This window comes from Anopheles merus, chromosome 2R (assembly GCF_017562075.2).
Source record: "Anopheles merus strain MAF chromosome 2R, AmerM5.1, whole genome shotgun sequence".
In the NCBI taxonomy this organism is placed as follows: Eukaryota; Metazoa; Arthropoda; class Insecta; order Diptera; family Culicidae; genus Anopheles; species Anopheles merus.
Genome location: NC_054082.1, coordinates 39,251,100 through 39,271,665, shown reverse-complemented (window position 1 = coordinate 39,271,665; position 20,566 = coordinate 39,251,100). Strand labels below are relative to the sequence as shown.

The window sequence follows — 20,566 nt, the reverse complement described above, 5'->3', positions numbered from 1 at the left end:
GAAATGTTTCACACAAGTTGCACACAGATGGAGGAAGCCACGATTGAATACAATTTACTTGTGTGCAATACGGAAGCTTCAATGCTCAAAGCACACATGGAACTGAGCTTTGACGAGAATACAAAGCTTTATAGTTTTTACTGATAATTTCGCTACAAAATACCAAGAAAGAGGATTTTTCTCAAAAATAGCAGTAGATAAAATCGCCACTTTTCAGTTCCAGTTTATCGTCTATAAATGCCTACAAATACAAATGCTAAACACGCTTTCTAATTAGATTTTTGATACACTAATCAGGGTTTAATAAAGCCAACAAGTGTGAAGATAATGATCACATACTCAGAGAATAATCATAAATATGAAAATTTACATTTTGAAATATAAACCGATCCTTTTGACGTCAGTTCACGACTTGTGTCGGCATTAAAAAGCAAAAATCCTATTCCAAACTAAACATACCTAATTGTTTCAATAGAAATCCGAGCAAGCATATTTTTTAAGAAAATTACTTTATTTTCATTGCATCAACGCAATGGTGACACCAGTTTAATGTTGCTTACAAGCTAAAACCGTGTGTTTGATTAGCGTGTTACTTTATTTGTACAAATAGCGTAAATAAATAGTCGTGAAGCGCCAGCCATGGCGCGCTCGGGCAAAACAAATCGATCAACGGGTCGTTCGATTCGCACAGTCGTATTGCTACGTTAGCTTTCCGGATTAATGTAATCAATAAATGGAATCTTCATCTGCATGTAGGTGTCTATGTTTGTTTGTTTGTGCAAGTGTGTGTGTGTGTGTATCAGCTTGTGTCTCTTGGTAGGTCCGACACCACCCGGGCAACATTTGCCCCACCCCCAGAAGTACCGGCTTCTAAGCGCACAAAACCATCCCAATACATGTGTAAAACCGTCCGTCTGTTTGTTTCTCGGGCGAGAAACCGGAAACGGCTTCACCGGGTACCACACCACCGTACCGTAAGATGCGGCGAAACGGGAACGTGATCCTAAGAATAAATACTCCATGCTTCAAGTGCACGATAAAACGTCCTCCTCCTTTGCGTTATGGCAGCTGCGCGAAGATGCGGCCCGCTTCGGAGCTTCTGCTGCAGCCCGAAAACAAATCAATATCCGTCCGATGGCTCGTTAGTCAAACTCGGCGTTGCCGGGCGCTGCACTGAAGGTGCCAGGTCCGTGTCCACCGTCTAGTGTGTGCGCTATTTACAGCTTCTTTATCGTGCCCGTACTCCCGGACGTTGTGTCGGTGGCGGAAGAGTCGGAACTGAACTTGTCCCGCACGGGCTGCAGCGGCTGGGTGGCTGCATCGATCGGCGCCGGCTGTCCCGTTTCCCCGTCGCCCGCACTGCGCGCTTCTCCGCCCTCCGTTCGGGACACCGCTTCCGGGCACTTGAAGGACGAGGGCGTTCGCATCAACCCGACCGGCCGCACGTAGCTGTAGTGGTTCTCGGGCTTGTGCTCGATGCAAATGATGTCGACTGGTGGCTGCTCCTCGCTCGGACGGTCGTCGTCCGCCTCGCTCGAGCCGGGCTCGCACTCCGAGCCCAGCGAGTTCTGGCGGGACATCGTCATGTAGGTGCTTTCCTGGTGCGTCGGCAACAGGGGACCGACGTGCAGGGTGTTCAGCGCGATCGGTGGCTCCTCCTCGACCGGTGGTTCCTCGGCCACGATCGGAGGGGAGCTGATGAAGTTGTTGCTGGCTCGCGCCTGCCGCACGGCTGCCGGCCGTCCCAGCGTGGAGCAGATGCGTGGTGGCGGAGCCGGAATCAATCGCCCCGCGCCTGCCACCTCCCGGCGCAAACTGAGGCAGTTTCCGTGGGGCAGGGCCCCGTACAGCGACTGGGGTGGCAGTGAGCGGCGCTTCATCGAGGTGCCCACCGTCGTCGGCCCGCCCGTCCCACCGGTTCGCGGGTGGTCGGGCAGCACCTTCGGGAAGTTTCGCCTCTGTATGACGCGCAGCGCTTCCTCCGGCGAGAGTGGATCCTTTTCGGTGCTTTTGTCGCGCGACGTCACATTGATGTCTCCCGCGGGAGTGTCCTGCTCGATGAAGCTCGTCACCTCCTCTTCGCCCCCTTCGCCGGTCGCACCGAACCGTCGCACCGGATAGTCGGGACAGTTGTAATACAGTCCTGCTCCGGCACCGGGCATCGCTTGCTTCAGCTCATCGGTCGTCGCCGAGCTGGAGCACGAGGAAGAGGTGCCGGATGAGCTGCTGCCCGTCCCGCTGCCATCGCCTTCTCCCATCCGTCCCTCCCCGGCACAGCCGCTTACCGCACAGTCCACCTCATCGGTCGCCCCGTACTCGAACGACTTGGCCTTCGTTATCTCGATCGGTTCCTGCCGCAGGACGCTGTTGCCCCGGGCCTGCGGAGTCGCATCGATCGCCACACTGATCTTGTGCGGTGGCACGGCCGGTGCCATGCGACACCCAGCCGAGGCCACCATCCAGTCGCACACCTTCGTGTGTGCATCGACTGCATCGACGCCGATCGATACCGGGCCGTGCAGCTCGCCGCCAAACGGTTGCTTCGCCACCGGTTCGTACGAGTTCGACTTCCGCAGCATCATTGTGGCCGCCTCGTCCAGCAGATACGCCCCGTGCGGCAGATGGTGGTGATGGTGGTGCCCGTGCAGCTGATTGCAAGCGTCCTCCTTCTCGGCGAGCCCCACGCCCGCCACCACGACGGCGGCCGCACTCTCCAGCATCGTGTCGTCGTACTTCCGCTTTACCTTGCGACCGCCCGCCACACCACCAACACCGACACCGCCCACTCCCGGCCGACCGAGATGGCGCCGGACCAGGTAGCCCACTATGACGACGATGTTGAACAGCAGAAACACGATAGCGACCGCTATCAGGATGGTGAGCGTCGATTCACTCTTCATGATTTCTGTCGCACTCCCGTCCAGCTCCTGCTCGTCCGTCGCTCCAAACGAGCCGTCCTTGCCGGACTGCTGCAGTTGCTTCGGGTGCTTCGGATGCTCCAGGACACCGGCGGCCAGCTGGGCCGGGCTGGCACCCTTCTCCGGGATGGCGGCAGCGGAGGAAGTCGCCGGGGCATTGTACATCCCCGGCCCGGCCAGCGGATCCTTCATCTGGTACAGCAGCTCCCGGAAGGGGTCCTCCGTCGGCCGCTCGATGTCGACGTGAATCGGGTACAGGTTAATGTGCCCGGTGGGATAGTCGGGATGGGGCGTAGTGCCACCCCGCATCCGCCCAACCACCGCACTCACACCGCCACCCTGCTTCCCGCCTGCGCCGGGCGGGCTGAAGAAGTCCGAGTACGGCGCGTACGCCTTCGAGCTGGTAATCTTCTTCAGCTCTTCCGGCAGCTCCTCGTTCCAGAACTTCATGTACTTCTGGCGGTACCGGTGGCCCACGACCGGCGTAATGCCCATGTGCAAATAGCTCTGGTTGATGCTGTTGTACTCCGGCCAGTCCACATCGTAGTACGACCAGTCTTCCGGGTTGAGATTCAGGAACAGATCCTTCCAGGGCGCTTTCGGGTTGCTGTGCGGGGTGGACAGCGAGAGAGAGAGGAGCGAGAGAAAACCAATTATTTGTTTGCTGTAATCATGGTCTGCCACGGCGGAAGGCGGAGGACGCTCAAGGGGTAGCATGTAAACCCCGGCCCAAACTTTCGCCCATGTTGTACACGCATGCAGCCACAGCGTTTGCATCAATCCGCAAGCTCGCTGCACATTTCGGGGTTGGGAAATTTGCACCATGTTACCCGGTGGGAGCGGACCGGGCTGAAGGAATTTCCTCTAAAGCAGATTAGTTTGTCGGTTAGTTTTGCATGCACCGGCAGACGGTAATGGGGAACATGCTTTTAAAGCATCATCGATCTGACAATTTAATTAAAAACTCCGCTGCGGTATGTCGTGCTGTGTGCTGTTAGGCTATCTGTTTTCAAAGGGGAAAGCTTTTAGCAATGTTTTACTAAAATGGTTTGGCGATAATGTGGTTGGTTTAGTAGTCACATGTTGATTGGTCATCATAAGATTTCATTAGTTTCATATATTCCAGACATCTGGCCGCTCTAACATTTGCATTAAAAATAGGACAAAATTTGTCTATTTTTCATGGGGTTTTCATCTCTCAAACTAACAAAATGTTAATTTCACTTCCAATAATATTATCCCATGAGTCAGCAGACAAAATGTTACAGCTCTAGCAGTCGAACTCTAATCATGATGGCCAAAAAAGAGAAGCTACTTCGTTTAGAAGCGTGCGCAATCCAAAAACGGCACTCCGTAGCGTCTAAACCGGACTCCATCAGGCAGTTTGTGGAAGTCTTATAAGCCTAATCCGACGTCTATAACCTCTTGGCACTATTAGACAACAATCAGAGCATCGAAGGAAAGCCAAGTTCCAAATGGCCTACCGCCGACAAAAAGCTTCAAGATGTTCATGGATCGAAATTATCTCTCTTAGCGTTTTTTCTACATCTTACCGAAAAAAGGTTGTATTCAGTGCAAACTTTCATACACTTTTCAACATATAAAAACTGGAAAATAGATAAGTGATTGAATGATTTAATGAAAATCGATAAATGAGGATTATTGTGCTCATTTAAAACTGCGAGACTATTTATAAAACAATTTAATTTAAATATTAAACTATCCTGGTTAAAAATAACAGCAATACTCCGGAGCTGACGAATTTATCAGATATTGCACCCTATCGCTATCGTTCGTTTATTGATATCATAGTTTTGCTGTGGTTGATGTATTAAAGGTTTAGTTTCGACAAAAAATATGGTCTTTGACCGTTGCCAAATAGTTTCCTTGCATAGAGAATGAAACGTTTTAAGAGCAAATCAACATGTACGTTATATGTAGTCTTTTATTCTAACTTCTACGTAACGTCCTACGCGGATATGCCGTTTTAGACTTGACCCCAAAACGGACATGTAGTTAAGTCGTGCGAGTTAACGGCTGTACTACGGGACCGCTCTTAATTTAATCCCAAAATCATACAAATCGACTGTATTGTTTTCGTGAATAATTGTTTTCTAGCTATATACTTAGTTTTTCATAATAAAGGTCTCTCTCTCTTTCTTGTCGGCCTGCTCACGATAGATAAAGGTACTTCGTAAAAATGTATTCTAATCAAAACGTTTTTTTTGCATTATTAATTGGCCAGTTTTATAAATTAAAAAATGTTACTCACGCGCCCCATCCTATAGCTACTTTTTGCAGTTCAAGAGTTTAATCTGTAAAGCATTTTAGTTAGGGTTGCTATTAGGCTAATCTGTTTTTCATTTAATTTTTTAGTATCACATCCATGTTTTGATTTGCATTACTACATGAGTTATTACAACATACAACAGTCATCTAAAATCCCATTGAAAAACAACCTTGTTATCTTACCCAGTCTTGGCAAAGTTGGAGAAATACTTCATAACCGCCTCGGAAAACAGCCGCTCGCGCGCATTGTAGTGATGCTGGAAGGGGCCCACCTGCCCGAGCGGAGCACCGAACACGTACGCCAGATCCTCGCCGACCACGCTTTGCGATAGCTGTTGCATTCGGCCAGCCAACGGGGAGAAAGGGAAAAACAGAAGCAACCACCGAAAAATAGATAAACCGTGCAGCGTGCAACCCGGTTACAGCGTAATTAGACATCATTCAAATGATTTTGCGATGCAGCACCAGCACTCAACCACTTACCCGGCCGTACTCGCCCGCCTCGCTGTTGTGGCCAAACACGTACATGTAGCACTTTGGGTTGACCTTCGACAGATACAGCCCGGTCTGGACCATCGGGGCGGCGACGCGAGCATCGGACAGTATTTCCAGCAGATTGTCCCGATGCTCGTCCGCCAGTGCCTTGTTCGGGTCCATGTAGATGTCGGTGTACCTGGTGGGAGAGAGAGGGAGAGAGGAAAGCAGGCCACACAGAATGAGTCGCTGTCGAAACACGCTGCCTCTGTCTATTTCCGTTTTCTCCATCGTTGCAATTTAAATTTTTCGCCCTCCACCGCCAACTTCCCAACTCCAGGGGGTTTGGTTTGGAGCAATAATGCAACGCGAAGTGGTACGGGCGCAATCTACTTACTCTCGCAGCGTTGCAGCGAGCGCCAGGTCGGGACGTATTTCGAAGCGATTTTGCATGTAAAATCGCAATAAATTGTCTCGTTCGTTTTCCAGCAGGCCGTACGTGAGCGCAACCGCATTCAGAATGTGATAGGATTCCAGCTCGGTCATGCCGTACAGCAGATCGTATCTACGTGCCGTCCGAGCAGCAGGAACGGATGGAGCGGGAAACACGTGGATGGGTGAGTGTGTGCAGAAGAGGGGAAATAAAAAAGGATAAATCAAAATTAATTTTTGAACACCACACGCGTAGTACGCAAACGATGGGATAAATCACACGACGGTTACCCACTAAAAATGTCACTGTACTGGCCCATGACTTTGTGCGGCATGTTCGGTATGACCAGCCCGTCCACGATCGGGCCGAACCGGGTCGAGAACTGGGGGGACGCCGTTTTTACGCCCAATATTTCGCTGTACCGTTTGCGGCGCAGGCAAGCCGTCACCTCGTCGTTCTCCCCGTTCAGCGGACAGTTCAGCCCCTGCAGGACCTGCATCGTCGACTGCAGCGGGTGCTGCGTGAGGGCCCAATCGGACAGCGCCGAGCCGGACATCAGGATCGCCCGGTGAAACAGTCCCTTCGCGACCGGCGACACCATGAGAAAGTTGACGCAGGCCGCTCCCGTGCCCTGGCCCATGACCGTCACCAGCTTGGCGTCGCCACCGAATGCGCCGATGTTTTCCTTGATCCACTGCAGCGCCGCTATCTGGTCCAGCAGACCGAAGTTGCTCGTCGTATGATCGCTAATGCCCGGTTTCATGAAACCTACGTTCAGGTGAAATGGAATGAAATGAGATAGTATTAGTAGTAGTAGTAGTAATAGTAGTAGTAGTCCAATTAGCGCGATGCTCGGATGGCTTACCGAGAATGCCCAGGCGGAAGTTGAGCGTTACCACTATCACCTGACCGTAGCTGGCCAGGATGGACCCGTCGTACGGGTTGCCGCTGTTCCACTCGTACGATTCGCCGTGGATGTACACGATGACGGGATACTTAGTCTGCGGTCCGATACCATCTGCAAACACACGAGCGAGAAATGGTGGGATAGAGATGTGTTGTGAACGGATAGAGATGTGTTCCGCAGCACAGGGAAGGTGAGGAAGGTTCAAACTAACGCTCCGCTGAACAATGCACGGTAATTGAAATTCAATATCAAATTACAGGCGTAAACGGCCGTGGTCAGAGGCCGAGGGTGTGGCCACGAAAATTGAAATCTACTCATGAGCTACTGCTAGTGACTACCTGGGACAAGTCCGTTTTGTATAGTGGGTTGATTAGATTGCATGTTTTGTACGAGCATAATTATGCTTTCGGGAGATTTTTAGAAGCGAAGCGTGCTGACCTTTCGTTCAAAAGGCAAATACGTCCAACGCATAATTTAATTACTTGAAATGTAATATTGTGCCTCAAACACGAGCCAAGTCTGTGTGTGTTTCGTGCAGAAAAAGTTAACACTAAATCAACAGCATGCCTTTCATGCAAATGACAATTAAATCAGCATTTATGCTTCGCTTGCTTGCAGCACTGTTTTCAGCATTAAACTGCTCACAACAACAAAAAATCAAACCTTCTGCACCGATCAAACGATGTTGTCAGAGAAAAAAGCATTACAAAAACATCACCCTCAAAATTCCTGACCTCAGCATAGTTCGCTCATGCCCACCAACCAGCCTGGGACTGGCATTGTTCCAAGATCACACTTCACCCCAACCAGTTTGCTTCACCAAAAAAAGAAGAAAAAAAGCGGATGCAACAGGAACGGGGCCGAACTGCAACCAACCGCAGTGACTCCTGTCGAACTTCGTTTACGCTCTTCAACTTTCTGGGCAGAACGGTGGGGGTGAAATTTTTAACTACAGCATGATGGCCGGCGCACGGAAAACCGGACCGATCATTTTCGCGTTTGTGAAGTGGGTCAGTAATTGAATTCTGCTGAACGTAATAAAATTTACGCTCTTTACCGAACGTCCCCCCGCATTGATGACATCGCGCCACTCCGCTGTCCGAGCAACATGGCGAGGAATGGTGAGTTGTTTTTGCATTTATTAAATCCAATTTCGCTTGTCCGCTTTTCTGCTCCTGCGGGTCGTATGTACGTTCGTACATACGTACTACCACAAGCACATTTACACAAGCTGGGCAAATTTTTCAGCTGGTTGGTGGGTCTGCTTTTTTGTGTTCGGAATTCGGTTTTAAGCTACGGACTCACCACACCTTGCCAGCCAGGAGACAGGAGGGTATCGTTTCTTCCGCCAGAAATAAAATAGCATACAAACGGCAAATAACCCACACTAAGGGCAGGGGCCGTAATTCCATTCTCAACCGTCCAAATGTAATGTGCAGTTTTCATTCGTATAATGAAAATAGAAGCCGCGCTCACTAGGAGCTGGCGAGTTGTTGCAAACGGTGATCGGAATGCAATCGAACCAAAAATCATGATGCAAATTCAATATACACACACTATAATGTCCTCGATCATTCTTACTAGCAACACTACGCCACGGACTCATGGATTCGTATTTAATTGCAAATAAAATTAAGGTATAGGCTTTCGAAGGGCTCAGTCGCAATAAAACTCAACAAGTTGCAGGAAATGATTTTTGTGATGTTTAGTTTGTTTTGGAATTTGCATGATTGGAATACATTTTCTATCTCAGAATTTAAATCAATTTCATTCCAAAATCATGTCAGAACGGTAGCTGTACATTAAAATGATAAGAGTTGGTATTTGTTGAGATCAAGCAAATACTGGTTTTGAGACTTGTACTTTTTTCTTTTTTTTCATCATTTTTAATCCAGTTAGAATCCTAATGGTGTTGATAATGTGAAACACTGTCGGAGAACGAATAAATTAAAAATATTATTCAATCTTCAACATTCTATTGTAAAAAGTTGCTTTTTTCTTTTTTTTGAAAGCTGGAAGCTTTTTGTTCTCTGAAGTGCGTTAAAATTTGGATTGGGCTGTTTTAAAGGCTGTGAATTTTTTATTTCCACCGTAAATTTTGTTGACTCTTGAAAAATTATTCTATTAATTATTTATTATTCATTGTTCATTATAAGATAATTGAGAACAAATGCCAAAAGCTTTTAATTATTAACAAAAAAATACTACACACTTAACTTAAAGATAACAGCTTCTTCTTCTTCTAGATAATAGCAGCAGTTCTTCTTCTATTATTTTAATAACAGTTCATATTAAAATAATTGCATTTCTGACTATAAAACTCACTAAACCATAGCAATTTTTTGCCGAGCACACAGTCCGGCAAACTAAATAATACTACGCTACAAAACTATAGTTCGAACTATAATGTACACCCGTTGCAAATGCTTATGCCAATGCCCCAAATGCAGGTTTGCCATCCAGAAAAATGCGACTTAATTGAACAACATTTGCTCCACCGATCAAAACACCCGAAACCCCGCACGTTCGCAAACATGTACAATACACAACCACAATGAAGCGAAAAGCGACGGTTTGGCTCCTCTGTGCTAACCCACGAGCCAATTAAATTCACCAAGTGCCGAGAATAAAATGTGGACCCGTTCCAAGTGCGATCGGCTTTTGGGGTTTGGCCTTCTGGCGACCCACATTTCCAACGCGCTCGCTTTCCCACCCATCAAACACGTGGGAAGGTGTCACCGTGGGAGGTAAGCGCCAAAAGCAAACGCGTCCAACAACGAGAAGCAGAAGAAGAAAAAGGAAAACACAAACACACCGACACACCATTGCTGCTGTACAAACAGGCAAGTCAAATCAGCGCCGGCTTACGCGCCAGATCGCCAGATCGAAATTCGGTTTTGGCGCCACCTTACCGTTTGGCGCTCCACATTCAAGGACGCAGGCGATTTACTTCTGGGAGGTAAATAGCTGAACCAAGCCAAGGAACAAGAAAAACACACACACACACACACACACACACACACACACACACACACACATACACGTCCCGCACAGTCATTTGCTTTATGATGGAGTGGTTTTTAGTGTCGTGCGTCGATATTATTAGTAAGATTTCGATTTTGTTCCGGACAGGTTTGTGTCGCCTTCGGTTGAGCCGACCAGCCCTGGACTCGTGCTGACGTCAAATGACCACCGACGTTGTGCGTCAGCGTATGTTTGAACGGGACTCGAAACTAAAAAGAGGTAATTATTAACACACCCATGAGCTTAACTCACCATAACTTGGAACGTAAAGGTTGAGATAGAGACAGTCTTCGCTTTCCACCTTCAGGTACGGAAGTAGCCGCTTGATCTGATCGTACCGGCCCTTCGAGTAGTTGTTGTTGGCGTTGTTCAGGCTGGGCAGATTCTGGGGACACACCGGTGACAGCTTGGTGGCCATCTTAAGCCCATTCCACGGGATCGGCGCACTCGGTGGCATGAAGCGCCGCGAACCGACCGGAGCCTCCGCGTACGGTATACCAAGGAATTGGTCCACATTTTTCAACCCCGACTGGGGATGCATTACACGCACCGAGCCACGCAAAATGCCCTGCTTCACGGCGATATCGCGTGTGTACGGTGTACCGTCACGTGGATCGTAGCCCTGTTGCTGCTGCTGTTGCTGAGCCTGCTGGGCTGAGGATCCCTGAGGCTGTGGTCGGAGACTAGCGTGCGCCTTGCGGTACTGCTCCGCCCGCGCTATAAATGGATTGGTTGCATAGTTCGATGGGCGCTGCTGGTACGGAACCGAGGGTCCATCGTTGGACATGGATATCGAAGGGTAGAGATCACTGCCGTCACTCGCAAGGAACCCGGCCATCTGACCCTTACGCTCTGTCACGGTGGGCAATCCCAGATCGTCGTACTCGCTGCTGTCTAGGATCGTTTCCACTTGTGATTGCCCGGGCTGCACCGATAGGGTGAGCAGAAGCAGGAGCAACAATATCGTCATTGTATTGTTTTACAGTTTAGCGGAGCGATCATCAATTGGGTTGCTTTTGCTTGGGGAGCTTACACACACTTTCACGCCGCACACTAGCTTGTCAAACATTGAAACACTTGCCACTTTACAAGACAAAAAGTTTTTAAAAGGTAATCGCTGTTTCGTAGCTCTGATAAAATAAAAACACAACACTCAAACACCATCACTGTACGGATCCCTACCGGAACGGAGTGGATTAGTTCACTTCTGTGTTCACTTAGTCTCGTACAGCTTACTTGACGCTTCTCAAACACGTTCAACACCATGCATCAAATCAAACATCATCACAATTACCACTCGCTACGCTTGTCGGTGTAGGTTTATTCACTGAACAGCCACACTAACCAGATCCAATCGAGACTTTTTGGCTGTTAAACCATTTTCCACCTGTCTGTGAAGTATTTCAAACCAACAATCTAGAGAAAGAGATAAAACGATAACATTAAACTAAGCTGTGCTGCGCTGAAAAGGGAAGAATGTATGCAGCACGCGAGCGTATGCAATGTTGCTCACCGACCTACAAATCAAAAGGGCAGCCTCAACCACCAAAACCGTTTGAGAAAAACAATAGCATGTCCCGACGGGGACAGCATAGAAGCGTGCGGTGGAAGCTAAATGTTGATCTAAAATGCCAACAGCACACCATCATACATACACACACACACACAGACATCCATGCAAAGAGCCTTATAAACGCACGCCAGAGCTGAGAGGAAGATCGGCGTACGATTGGGAGGGTTGGGGGCAAGGCGAAGGATTACCGGCCCAGATGACACAACATGATAATGCGCCGCGCACTGCTTTCTCGTCTGTTTGTGTGTGTGTCTGTATATATATATATATATGTATTAGTGTGAGGGTGAGAGAAACAGGTGGAAAATAAAAAAGAAAATGCTTCTACGCGCACTTTCCACCCATCCCGTGTGCGCCTTTGCTGTAGTAAGCAGCTAATCAGATGTTTACACTACGGGTGAAACGCGAAACGGTTTTAAGTGAGTTCTACCAGCTAATGGGGGCCTGCTGCTGTTTGGATTGGCGAGTTGTTTTCTTCTGCTTTTTCTTCTTTTTTGTCAAGCGAAGATTGGAAACCAAGCAAGAAAAAACGACGATGCATTAGGGAAGACACCGCACTAGAGCTGCTGGTTGTCGTCGTCGGGTCGGGTGTTTGAGGTGGCGGCGGAAAAGGCGGTTGAACTAAAAATGAACCTCCACGAGCAAAAAATAAAACAAATTCTAAAGAGAAGAGATAAAATAAAATTAAAAAAAAAAACACACACACACACACACACAGTACAAAACGGCGACATCTCAAGCATCTGCCCATCTAGTGCGGGCTATTTTTATGTTGACGATGTTCCCCGCTGCGCTTCCCTCATCGCTTTCCGCACTAAAAACATTCGCGCTGCCTGCGTCTCTTCACTGCCCGAAGAGTTCGGTTTGGTTGGTTTACGCCTTCAAAGAGAAGCGCGGATGTTATGATGCGCGGTGCTCTTGAATTGCGCCAAAATGGTCGTATTGTAGAGTGTGTTCAAAAATAATGTTTTCGGATTTTACTTCTTTTTTTTTCTTTGCTCGGGAATGAAGCAGCTAAGCAATTCAAAGAATTTGAGTGCTACGTCACGCGGAAAGAAGAAAAACGAAGCACCTCAATGAAGCAACATTCGGTCCGATTCGCCAATCCACCTTCCAGTGATCGCCGCGCTAACGATCACGTCACACCAACAACAAAATAGAGGAAGTGTATCAATTAAGCTGGTTCGAAAACAACTCATTTACATCAACACCAACACTCTATTAGTGTCGTTCGGGTGTTTGATGGTGGCCAAATTTCAAACGTGCGCCCGTCGGTTTATGATTTACCTACAAAGGGCGGTGAAGCTTTGATGATTTTGAGCACCCGGTTACACGGTTCCTTTGGTGAAAACATGAGTTTTGAGGATGTGTAAACTACCTGGCCCAAGCACCCACTCATTTACACCGTTCGGGGTGGCAAAGCGGAGATGATTTGCCCCTCACAATGTGTGTCGACATACGTGTGCGACGGCTGGAAAGGCGAAAGCGTCAAAATGTACACCGAAGAATGGTTCATGCAAACAATCTGTACATTCCTTTGCGTTGATGCATTTCAATGTCGCGCGAGAGAGAACCCGGTGAGTGTGACATTTTTCTGCCGAACCAGTGATTCAACGCGTTTTTATTTATCTTTCGTTTGCAGCCTCTCACATTCATGGTGCCGTTGGTAGGCACGTTAAATATGTTGCTGTTTTATTTTTTTAGAATAGTCCGACCCGTATTGGTAATTGTTGGTATGCGATTAAGGCAAACTTTTCTTTTTTTAGGGATTCACATGTGTAACCATAACGGGGAATGTATTTTTATCTCGACACATATTGCAGATGATACTAATTGTTAAGATTAAATGTGTGTTGATTGCTGTATTGGGTTGGATTTATGGTTGAATCTTTTTAAGATATTATTGGGATACATTTAGGTTTTGCAACTTTTTTTAAAAAAGCTATGTGAATCCCATATGAATTTCAGTTTTTTAAGCAATTTAGTATAAAAATAAAAACAACTTTTTAATGACATTTTATTTTGTAGCTAATTTCAAACTATATTTACCTAACTGAATAAAACAGCACAAAAATCATCGAATTAAAATTAAATTACAAAAAATTAAAAAATGCAAATTAAAATTAAATTGCATTAAAATTACATCCTTATGCATTCATGCATCTAAATTGCTCAATTTGTCTTTTCTCTACGCTTACCATGAGAGTAATATAACAAAAGCATCTTAATTTGTTTAATAAATTAAAACGATTCCATTTCGTCTGCATAGCTTCGAAATAAAGCCTGTGCACTCTGTGACCCCATTTATTCGATTTTTGAACTGTTAGCTTAATATTACGAATACTGCTCGAGCTAATCTTTCATCCCGAACCACTTCATACATGCTCACTCACATGCAGCCATCCAATAGCCTTTCAACAATCATTAACCATTCGCTTTCATCGCCATCAATGAGACGCTTGTCGAATCCGATGCCTAACGCTACTACCGGAAACCCACAGAGCAAATCGCAACTATATTGCCGTTGCGTGATCACCATTCGTCCGCATCTCACTGGCCGCCTACTCTGTTTGCCGAACAATAATTATCGCTCTTCGTGCATCTGACGTGTGGCATTACGAAGTGCGCGTCCCATGGATTCTTTGGGCACCTCGTTTACGCTGCCGCTTGCCCAAAGCATACGCGTATAAATAGAAACACCTTCACTTCCTGACATCTCGACCCACCCACCAGCATCCCCTCCGTCGTCAACCCGATACGCTAAGAAAGTATGTTTGCACGGTAGAACACGTTCGCACGCGGTACCGTTTTGCGTGGTTGCGGGTCGCAAGGGAGGCGCAAACGCGGCTCATAACTTCTTGATGAATCTTGGAGTTTTATTGCCACTGGGGAAAGGCCGGGGAGAAGCTGCTGCGCTCCGTCCACCAGAAACCCGATTCTGCGAACCAACAAAAATTGCATCAGATAAACCGTTCCTTTCCGCCAAACGCGAGCGGCACAGGAAATTCGCCAGATACGAGCGTCCTGAAGTTAGCAGCAGTTTGGGTGGAAAAACACAAGTGACCGGATGGTTTTATGCGTTTTTTCCTGCCTGTCCTGCTAGTGCTTCCTTGCCGCCGTACGCACGGAGCAAACTTTATTAATTAAGGAAGCACATACACTGAACGGGACGCGGGAACGAACGCAGACCAGCACCAGCTGCAGACTTCCGCCTTTTTCGGTCGTGCACAGAATCGAGTGACCAACGCCCATCGTAAAAGGTGCTCACATGCTACACCTTCCAAGTTAAGGGGAGGGTAAACTCTTGGCAAACCAAAAGGAGAGGAATACAAACCGTCGATGGTAATATTTCATCGGTGATCAAAACAGCGTCGTCGTCGTCGTCGCCGTAACTGCACACGTTTCCACCAACCATCCCAACACTCCCGGGTGTAGTGTGCGCGATTCAGAAATTATTCGCGATTCGTCGAATGCAATTATTTAAAGTTCCACTCGTCCCGTTCCCGTACCAGCTTTTGCATTGATCCGGTCAATATCCGGGGATCGGCCAGTCCAGAAGAATACGGTTGCGCACACCGCCGCGCTCACACCCGACAACGCCACAGAGGGCAGGCAGCACCAGCAAACGCTGACGCTACGAGAAGGAAGAGCTAAAATTAAACCCCATCCACCGGCGCAGTACGCTGTGCCATTCGGGAATGCATCTTTTCGAACCGGGCTACGAGAAGCTGGACGGACGTTTCCATTTCTTGTGAAGCAAATGCGTTTTCCCGTTTTTGCGTCAAACTCCATCATCTTCCATGTGGGGAGCGTACGCAACACCCAGGCACCGTGTAACTGCGGCAACAGAGGCAGCACTCACACGTACACAAAAAACACGCAGAGCAAACTCTTCCCATCGAACATCTGTTCCTGTCTGTGGTCCCTGTGCCATCCCGGCTACTTTCGGGAAGTCTCGGAGCGTTCTCCCCCTTTTACCTTAGCCGTGCAGTACCTGCTCTGTGGTACTGTGGCGGCCGGGTCCGTCGTTTCCCTGGGCAGCAATAAACGCCCTGGGCAGGCGAACGAAGCGAACTGTAACCTACAACTTTGCCCAGACATTGCCGCAATGGTGGAGCACGATGCCTTGTGTGATGTCGTTATTGCCTTTTCCTCATTTGAAAGGGCATCGCAAGGGAGAGCCAGCTACGCAGGCAACATGATCATATCAAGCAGCAGTTCCCCGTTGCTCTTTATCAGCTCCAGCCAGTTGAAATTCACCTTCGCTGCGTGGAAACGTTGCTTCATTATACGTCCAACCCCCTACCCAACCGATCGCTGTTTCGCTCCATGGCTCGGATGAAGTGCACTGCACGGTTGTTACTTTAATTGCCCCTGGGCCGCAAGCTGCTCCAACTGCCAACGGCGGGTGCCGCCAGGCACGAGCTCAAGTAGGAAAAATTATCCAAATGGGTAAACGGTCTTCTGCAAATGCAATCTTTTCTTGAAAACACACACACACGCCGACACAGCCTCCGTCCTCCAGCGATATCATTGCCCAGGCTCCACAGGGCCGAGCTGCAACCCATTTGCAGATGCAAAACCGTAACCGAACGGAACCGAACGCAACCGGCAGCTCGCGGTACCATATGTTCCGTTTGCAAGGAGGGTGGCTACATTTTCGGAATGCAGCCGTGCAGCTGTGGGCACGTGCAGCAGTTCATCATCTCTGCACCCAGCACCCAGTGTCAATGCGGTTGTGCGGAATGGAAACAGAAAACGGTAGCAAAAAACCCGTAACGTACAAGAGATACATGAAAATTACTCCGGCCATCGTCCCGGCCAACCAAAAACAGGAGTGGCTTGCAACGCACACGGGTAACGAGTGAAGAAGATTGATTTACTTGTGCGGCCCGAATGGGACCCGAAATGTGTTTCTGTCTCGTGGCTAAAACGTGCCAGATGTGTTCGTAGTTTGCAGCAAACGCTCCGGAACCGTGTGCATGGCTGCAAATTAAAAACGACATCCTTCGTCGGTGTACCTGAATGGTCTGAACGGGGAAGCCTTGATCAATCTGCCTTTTTTTATGAAGTATTGTTTCATCGCCACCGCCCCCCATTTGGTCATCCAAATGCTTCCCGAACATCACAGTCCACAGCTGCTAATTAATTCGTGTACTATCATCATCACCATCTTCGGGAGCGGTGTTCCACGTCTTTGCGCAACTAGTCAATGCAACGCGCTGCAGAAGTTTTACCTTTCCATGCTGCTGCTGCTACTGCTGCTGTCCCAAAAGTGCACCCCTTCCCCTTCTACCGTCATTAGGTGGTCATTAATTTTCTGGTAACCTTTTCCCGAGCGACCTACCCAGACGGTACCGATCGAACCGGGTGCGATGGATGGCGTGCAGACAGGAAGGTATGTTGGAATGTTTGGTGCTTCCGCAACGAACCTGCATAGGCTGGGGGAAAGCGAATCGAACTCGAACCCGGATGAGGTTTGGCTTTTTCCATACAGGCAGTGTGGGTACCAGCAGAAAAAAGATGGGGTAAGGAAAGGATAAGCAAGGAATGATGCATGCTGATTGCTGATCGTTGTGCGAATGCCAACATCTGTTCACCACTATCCATTTGTCCGGAAATGCTAGAGAAATGTAAAAATAATGGATGAAACCTCTGCGAGCGATCCGTTTTCCATCACGCGGCACTCACACACATACGCTAAGTAAAACGCTTACGAGTTGAACGCATTTTCATCATTGTAATGCGAGAAAGCTAATGGCAAAGCGTTCGCCGAACTGTTAATGTGTCTTTTTTGTTTGTCTATGCCTTAGGGCATGCTTGAAATTGAACTGAAACCTCCATTTCGCTGCCATTTAGAAGGGGGCACGGTCAATACGATTCAGAAGATTTATACGGAACTTGCTGTTCGTGGTACTAACAGAGAAGTAAACTCTAAAATGCTCATTTAATGCGTCACTGCATCAATTTCATTGCATCAATCACTTCATTATAGCAGCTACAATTGAATGAAAACGCTGCTTTAGTCGCTAGTTTGCTTCTCGGGCTGGGGCGTTTGCACAAATTTGACCGTCTAAATTTTATAAGGTTGCATTGAATAAATTTCATTTTTAGTAAAATGTGCGTTGGCGTATGATGGTGTTTGCTGACAAGATTATTGTTAAGCTATTCAATCATGATGTGATAATTAACAAAAACAAGAACAAACAGTAGTTGTGTAAAATATTGTACAAGAATCGAATAATGTACCGAATAAATTCAATCAATCGAAAAAGGCAACTGCTACTTTTTTAATTTGGAAACCGCACATTTTATCAAATACAAAATTTGTTAAATGCAATCTTCTTTAATCGATTTTGGACACATCAAATAAAATAAATGTAAACACATCGAACACCTACATGATTAAAATTCAGGTAATCGAAGCCATATTATGCCAATCTTTGCTAACCTATTGCGAGTGTTGTTTTCCATTTTTATTTCATACCACTACTCCAAAAAGCATTAACATTTTTAACTTAAACTCACAATGTGGAAAAGGTGCTCAACTCAATTCAATACACTTCAAACCACCAATGGGCCTATAAATTAACATGATTAGCTCATGATTATTCAAGCACAACAATCACTCTAGTTACCGTTTCATTTCAAATCAAACTCAATCAATCAAACTTCAAATTAAACACTCTTTAATTTGAAATAATCGCTTGCAACAGTCATAATTTACATCATGTGCATGTTTTTGAAATATTAGATTTTTACCTACGTTTTCACGTTTCATTAAACTATTTCAACTGAAAAAACGTAGTTTGTATTATCATTCTTTGCAAAATAACATCGCTATCGGTGGTCAAAAAACAATACTTTCACTCTCTAGCTAGAGAAATGTTCAGCCAAATAACTAAAAATAATTACCACGGCTAACGCAAGAAGAATGCCTCGAAACAAGGTAACAGATAGAGTCGAAAAAACAAACAAACACATACACATTTACACCGTATCACAAACAACATTCTAGCCACGGCACCGCGTGATTGCATTCTTAAGCGTGACGAAACTGATGCTGGTCGAAGAAAACTCACAACAGAGATGACCAACACAAACCTCAACAGTTCGAATGACCTTTGACAGCACCTCTTACGCTCGATGATCACATACAGATCTTATATAAAAAAAAACAACACTTTACACGCTAGCGACACAACAACATTTTAAATACAATGCGCACACCATTAACACCATCGAGCGGACAAAACAATACTCCTAGCGCGCTGCCCGGTTTTGGTATGGTTTCGTGAGGAATTTCAAGCGCTTTCGACCGGGATTCCTTGCGTAAATCCACTTCCTAGTGTCATCGCCGTCATCGTCCAAGCCAACCGCGCAAGGGTGTGTTTCTTCTCGAACGTAAATTGCATGACTTTCCACTCAACATTCCACGTCCCGCCGTCCCGATTTCCCGCTTCCTTCGCTTAATTTAATCTTATCCACCTCGGCCACCCGGCTCAGCTGCACCCTTTTTCACTCACGCACCCAAGCGCACCCTGGCACCGAACAGGGTGCCTGAAGTTTCACGAACGTACCGTGTATGGAACGAACCACATCGTGACACTTTATAAATTTAGCGCAACCGAAACAGAGCCGCGCGTTCGGCAGTGCCGCGTCGTGATGGGTTGGAAGTGAAAGGAGCGAACGAGGAAAACAAAAATACAGCAAATAAAACACCGCACACACTCACACCAGCGCAGTGTCACGTGTGCGTTTTCGGCGGGCAGAAGCGGAAGAAGGGCGGATCTAATACACCCAGCGACAGGCTCTGCCGCTGCCAGCTGCGTGCTTAATGCTGCCAGCGTTTAATGTACGCACGCTTGTGTACGAAGCACTCTTTTGCCTCCGAACCAGCGCACGGTGAAGAGATGGGCTAGGAAGCGACACCCGCTCGTACGTGGGGCGTTATTTATAAAACCGCTCGAGAGGAAGAAGCCAACGAGATGCGATCTTGCTTTTCTTGCGCTCCGGTTTTGTGCCCGCCCGTGCGCCGGTTTATGCGTTGCTTTGCGCGACATTTCCTTTCCCCCTCGGCTCTCACCAGTGAAACGTACAACGATCGAACGCATAGAGAAATACCCCCAAAGACACGATCCTAACTACACAGTAATGTAGGGGCGCGATCATCTTCGCACGGCCAGGTGACTGAACCACAGTCACTCTCACCTTTCGGGACACACTGCGATACGTTTTCTTGCGATCTGTTTGCTGTGTGCTACTTTGCGTCGCCGTAAAGTAGAGGACAGTGGTTGACTTTGAATCACTTCGAATTTGAATATTTGAATATTGAACACGTGCTTTGTTGAGCCACCATCAACCACAATGGCAAAAGATAACATTCCGAACACACCAAAACATCACTGAACGCCATAGAAAGAGAGCTGCACAACTCTTCTTCAACTTCAAACGACGCACACACCACCGCACACAGATATTCACACTCAAGGGCCTATGAATTCATCATCGCGTTGCAACTTCACATACCAACCAGGGCCAATGCATTCGGATTGTGTTTTGCTTTTCTTGTTTAAATTGTTTTGAATATCGTTAAGGCGTCGCTTCCGATTCGCACACACACACACACGCACACACAACGACTGCTGAGCGACTTCTTACCACTGTATCATTGTTACTTTTCTTTTCTCGATCACTCGATCTTCGAACACGGTCTGTTCTGTCGCACACAAGATACAGATTGTTTTTTTTCGTCGTTATTTTAGTTTTGTTTTCGTTATTTGCAAAGAAAAATAAATTCCCCCCGAGGCAAACGCCACTCGCTGTTGGTGACCCCCGTGCAAAGGCAAACGGCACGAACGTACGGAGATCCGCGATCTTGTGCTGCGTGTGCTAACCACGCCGCGATCGATCGAAGACTGAGGACGCTGGCAATGCTACATAACAAA

The 20,566-nt window shown here is 47.4% G+C and overlaps 1 protein-coding gene across 9 annotated transcripts; it reads right to left on the bottom strand.

Moving 5' to 3' along the window:
* Nucleotides 1-921: 921 nt before the first annotated feature.
* Nucleotides 922-20,530, bottom strand: LOC121588790. Of its 9 annotated transcripts, none has more exons than XM_041907138.1 (8): nucleotides 20,483-20,530; nucleotides 10,298-11,461; nucleotides 6,980-7,132; nucleotides 6,405-6,882; nucleotides 6,079-6,246; nucleotides 5,691-5,880; nucleotides 5,391-5,539; nucleotides 922-3,525 (listed from the first exon to the last, which is right to left on the bottom strand). In XM_041907138.1, the coding sequence occupies exons 2-8, from the start codon at nucleotides 11,013-11,015 to the stop codon at nucleotides 1,218-1,220; spliced, it is 4,164 nt and encodes a 1,387-aa protein (XP_041763072.1). In that variant the 5' UTR covers nucleotides 11,016-11,461; nucleotides 20,483-20,530; the 3' UTR covers nucleotides 922-1,217. The 9 variants fall into 9 exon arrangements, with proteins under 9 accessions (XP_041763072.1, XP_041763070.1, XP_041763075.1 ...); XM_041907136.1 differs by having other exon boundaries at nucleotides 20,280-20,524; XM_041907141.1 differs by having other exon boundaries at nucleotides 20,479-20,524.
* Nucleotides 20,531-20,566: the final 36 nt, after the last annotated feature.

Excerpts from the sequence above, each read along its gene's own strand:
- LOC121588790 (XM_041907138.1), bottom strand. The coding sequence starts at position 11,015 with ATGACGATATTGTTGCTCCTGCTTCTGCTCACCCTATCGGTGCAGCCC. Across the intron at positions 7,133-10,297 it reads CCTTTACGTTCCAAGTTATG|ATGGTATCGGACCGCAGACT; the intron begins GTGAGTTAAGCT and ends GTGTGTTTGCAG. Across the intron at positions 6,247-6,404 it reads TACAGTGACATTTTTAGTGG|ATACGATCTGCTGTACGGCA; the intron begins GTAACCGTCGTG and ends GACGGCACGTAG.